Below are 5,175 nucleotides of genomic sequence, written 5' to 3'. Positions count from 1 at the left end.
CAAGCAGAATGACGTCCAATCATTTTTAAAACACCTTATCTGTAGCTCTGAGTGGATCATCCTATTTTGGGATGCACTCTGTGGTGCAGCCACTGTGCACCTGGAACAGATTTGCAGTCCCTCCAAAACATGTCAGGCTTTTTTATTTTTTCATCTCAGCAGGATTTTGTTTTAAAACTTGCTAATTCAGCAAAAAACAAAAAAAGAAGTTTAAGGTGTTGTACTGCATCCATTGTGCAAAAGATGTAACCATATCTTATTTTTTTCATTTAGTAACAATACATATAATCAAAATAATACTAAATAAACATGAAACAGTTAATAAATGAAAAGGAGCAGAAAGAGGAAAACTTGTGTTATCTGCCACTATTGCTAAATCAACTAAATTAAATCAAAATGTATAAATCCCGGAAAATAAAAATGATCTTTCACATAAATATTAAGGACAAATAAACAAAAATACGTACACTTTTACATAAACAGTTGTCTACACAAAGCCTCATTTCATTCTATTTACCTGCACTAGGTCCAGTGACATTAACAACATAGGTTTTATGAAATCATTTTTCTACATATTATCTCTAATATTTGCCCTACATCTCACCCTTAAAAGCACTTTTAAAGGCAGCAGTTGTTTTTGTATCTTTCATTTCCTTGTCCAGTTTATTCCATATGTTAGGACCGTATACTGAAACAGATTTCTCCAACATTTTTGTTCGAAATCTTGGTTTTCTGAATATTTCATGTCCTTTTAAGTCAATATGACTGTCTTTTATTGACCCGTACATTGAGAGGTAACCATGACCTGTGTGCCTGTACATAAGTTTGAGAATCAACTATGTCACAAAACGCTAGTATTTTCAGGTGACTGAATTGTGGTCCTGATGGGTCTCTATATTTAGTTCCTCTAATAATTCTTCTTGTCTTCTTTTGTAATGTTTAGACTGAAGTTATATATATATGTCTTACACTAAGATGCCTGTTCATTCATCACTTTTTGTAATTTATTTATTGTTTCATTGATCATAAATACAATAAATCGTGGTTCAACAACCTACCAATCACTTTTCTGACGTTTCATTTCAGCTCTTCTCTCTTCTGTGTTTGTTTCTGTTCATTTAAAGAGTGCAAACAAACATCCAGGTCTTTGGCTGAAGCCTGGAACCATCCTCTGCCTCAGGTAACAGCTCGGGTTTAATTACATCCCCGCGACAGACTGAACAGGTCTCTGCACCCCGAGCCAAATGACTGACTGTCTCCACAATAACTGTGACCCTCCCTCAGTGTGTGATGAGAACTGGACGTTGGCCTCTTGACACGGCTTGATTCATAGCGACGAGACCCAGATACTGAATAGTTGATGAGCTGGAAAAAGAAAAAAGTGCAGGGATGCGGGTGGGGGCAGAAATAGAGTGAGGGAGGGAGGGAGGGATCGGCACCCTCTCGCCTCGCTTCACGCAGCTCCATTCAGCCCCATGGTTGGGAGGGTTGCAGTAAAATGATAGCAGCAGGCAGGCGTGCATGTGAGTTAGACTCCTCCTGAAGAGGACCAGCAGAAGCATCCCTGACAGGATGGCCTCTTTGTCCAGCTGATGACAGGAGTTTCACCATGGAGAAGCTGAAAGGTCCCAGAGAAGGATGCAACAAAGCCACTTGTGGATGGAGAGCCCTGCTGCTGCCGCAGCTGAACAGACAGTCGCTGTACGTGTACGGCAGCGAGGTGGCGGTGGAGCAGGAGTGCGTCCGTCAGCTGGAGAGCGGAGTCTTTGTCATTCACCCTTTCAGCCCCATGAGGTATTTGCTTCCTCTGATAGATTCAGGCCAGACTCCTTCATCACATTCACTGCTTCCTTCAAGTATTTCCAAGTGTTTTCATGTGTGGCTCCTTAAAGAGTTCAACAATTATCCAATTGATTCAGTTTTCATGGATTATAACTTTAAAACTGTTGCCTTATTTGCAACATTTTAAATTCTGTCTCTGCCTGGAATGATGGAGTCATTAATTAGTTTTGATGTTTTATTGACTGTTTTACCAACATATACAAAGAGCTAAAAAGAGGTCTATCCTTGAGCTCTTCATGAGCATTACATTTTTTTGTGTGAGTTTTTCTCATAAGGTTTGAATAAACGCAGTTGTCATAATGTTTCTAAGTATTATGCAACAGTTAAGCAACTGCGAACCAGAGAAATCCCAAACATGAAAACAACACGCTGTTACGTCTGAAATGGAACAGAAAGGCTGACGGTTTGAAATCGGTCTCACTTTCATTTTTAATGGATATTAACGATTTAAGTGGTGGATTAAAGTTAGCGAGAGCTAATACGAGTTTTCTGTTTGCGTAATAAGCGCTGGGTCTGTAAGGTGAGCATATGGGTGGAAAACAGAGCAGCGGTGAAACAGCTGGGATCACAGAGCACAGTCATTTGAGCCGGGCAATTGAAGCCTGGCTGAGAAGATGCGCAGTTACATTATGAGTGTTTGCATTAATCCGCTTTCCCACATGCTGATGGAGATGTTCAATCAGCCTCATGCGTGGCAGATGAATGCAGACCATCCGCTGAGATCATGCAAGGTCAAACGCCATGGTTGGGGTCTTCCATGTGAGGTGATCCTCCTGCTGACCTCCTGATCTTCCTCTTGCAGGAGTTACTACATCATGTGCATGATGGCCATCACCTTCCTGAACCTGATCGGTATTCCCATGGAGATTGCCTTTCTTGACGGCAGCAGTGGACTTGTGTGGGAGAGTTTTAACGTGTTTTCAGACACTCTATTTCTCATGGACGTGGTCCTGAACTTCAGGATGGGTATCATAACAGAGGATGCAGAGGTGAGAGCGGCATGGCCTATTTTTAGGCACAATCTAGGAGATGATAATCCCCGCCCGGACCAGCTCCTAAAATCCGTCTATGCTGCATCTGTAATCTACTCAATACACGAAAGGTTAGATTAAGCACCCACTGAGCTCCGTCTGGGACACGGACAACATTGGCACCTGCTGTTTGATTTTATAACTGAGATTAAGATGTTTCTGTTAAATGACTATATGACATTTCCAATTAAGTATTATGTAGACTTATCCGTTATCAGTTCACGACCTCTTATAGTAGACATCACGCGCACATCATGGTAAAAGAACTGCATGCTTCAGATTAACAGATTGCTTCAATCATGGGTCTGAAACCTGTGGCTCTTCTATCCCTTTATTGTGGCTCTTTAGCTTTAATGAAACATGATAACGACTGAATAAATAAGAGATTAGTTAGTTAGGTTTAGTCATTTCTGTTTCATTTTTAACATGTCAAGGAACTAAGGAAAAAAATGTATTTTACTGTCAGTAATTCTAGAAAAATGTTCTTTAAATTTGTGTGTTTTATTTGAAGTTAGTCAAATTAAAGTCTATAAAAAAATTATTATTTTGGTAAATTACAATAAAGTGGGTAAAGTTTTAAACAAATGTGATTTTAAATGATTAAAAAGGAATTAAAGTTGTGTCAGGTTATTCTAAATGTGTTGACGTTTTCTTTGCTTTTTTGTTTTGTCTTTTTAATAAATAGATTCTCCTAAAATGTTGTTTATTTTTACAATTTAAAAGGAAAAAAACAGACCAAAATCCTAATGATAAAAATATCATGCTTGACTGTCTTATTTGTCATATTTTTATGACAAATGCTTTTAATTGGGTATATTGTATCAGGTAAAAATGACCCACTAGAAGTGATGGTGTAACCTTTTGTAGCAGAAGTATTCTAGGGTTAATTTAAGTGAAGCTGCTGCAGCAGGAAGACCTTTTTGACTGGGTTTTATTTTGAAAGGAACTGGTGTGCAAGCTGTCAAAACTAAAATAAGTTCCAACTGGTATAAATATAAATATATAGACACTGTTGTAATTCAGTTATTGTAATATTTAAAAATTAAAATTAATTTTAAAAAAAGCTTTATTAACAAAAAGCATAAATATTGTGCATTTTTAAATGATAAACTGATACTTTATGGCTCTCTTTGGGTTCTGGTCTATAAGAAACTAGACTAAAGGGCTCTTTTAGTGTTAAAGGTTGCAGACCCTTTGGGTAAATGAAGGTTTTCTTTGACTATCTTTGAATTGTTTTCAGCCTCCGTATCACTTTAAAAGCTGATCGCCGTCGGTCACTGGCTCAGATCAAGTGTTGTACCTCTGTGCTGTTTTTTTCCTGCCTCTCATGCATCTGCACCTTTTTTCTCCTTCAGGAAGCTATTCTGGACATCAAGCAAATACGAGTCAATTACCTGAGGACGTGGTTCATCCCTGACATCATAGCAGCTTTTCCCATCGGATACATACTCTTGTTTGCGGTAAAAATCAACAAAATCTTAAAAAAAAAAAAAAAACTTAGTTTTATAAACAAAACAATAATTTCCTTTGATTTATTTTTGAGAAAAAAAAAACGAATCAGACACTTTGTTTAGTTCAATTATTCTTATTGCTATAACACTGAAGATTGTCATCATCTGATTGGATCAAATGTAATCTGTTTTCATCATTCAAATGCAGCGGAGACATAAACAGCGTTTGTGGTTTCATTCTCAGGACTTACACTATCAAAACGAAGACAGCCCATCCAAGACCAACAAGATGATGAGGATCCTGATGTTCGTGCGGATCCTGAGCTTGATCCGACTGGCTCGAGTCTCTCGACTGGTCCGGTTCTTCAATGAAGTGGAGAAAGTGAGTTCAAAGGTTCCACGAGGGCAACGATTAAACAAAATCAGTCTGACACCACTGACACCTTACCTGCCATGCCGGGCGTGTGACAAATTGAGCTCTGAAATGAAATGAGCCGACTCAGGCTCTGAAACCCAACCTTCCAAGGCTCCAGGGTTGACTTTAAAAACTTTAATGGGAATTTTTCAATGAGACATTTAACATTAATTTAGTTTTCTTGATCATTTGTGTCAGTCTTGACTGAACCCAGGTCCTCGTATCTCCTGAATTCTCTTTATTCAACAGTGTCTGTCTTAACAGATATTGTCTCCAATGCTTTTTAATTTGAGAAATTGTTTTTTTCCTGGATGAGCAGAATATTTTGTTTGTTGGTTCACTGCTAGCATCCTGTCACTCTTCTGCCTCATTAACAAAGAACACTTGCTTAACTGTGTTGTGACCTGGGGTCTTGGTGTCGACTATCTGAGATGTT

General features: G+C 38.5%; 1 protein-coding gene across 1 annotated transcript in view; it reads left to right on the top strand.

The window, feature by feature from the left end:
* Positions 1–1,485: 1,485 nt before the first annotated feature.
* The window catches only part of hcn5 (hyperpolarization activated cyclic nucleotide-gated potassium channel 5), a 12,098-nt gene continuing 8,408 nt past the window's right edge, over positions 1,486–5,175 (top strand). Inside the window, exons 1-4 of the mRNA XM_024260593.2 lie at positions 1,486–1,794; positions 2,645–2,831; positions 4,229–4,333; positions 4,569–4,706. Of these exons, the coding sequence (XP_024116361.1) occupies positions 1,610–1,794; positions 2,645–2,831; positions 4,229–4,333; positions 4,569–4,706 (615 nt within the window). The 5' untranslated portion in view covers positions 1,486–1,609. The remainder of the gene's footprint in view (positions 1,795–2,644; positions 2,832–4,228; positions 4,334–4,568; positions 4,707–5,175) is intronic.

This window comes from Oryzias melastigma, linkage group LG21, assembly GCF_002922805.2.
Source record: "Oryzias melastigma strain HK-1 linkage group LG21, ASM292280v2, whole genome shotgun sequence".
NCBI classification, from domain to species: Eukaryota; Metazoa; Chordata; class Actinopteri; order Beloniformes; family Adrianichthyidae; genus Oryzias; species Oryzias melastigma.
Note: the sequence above shows the minus strand (reverse complement) of the source record. Positions and strands in the feature narration are given on the sequence as shown.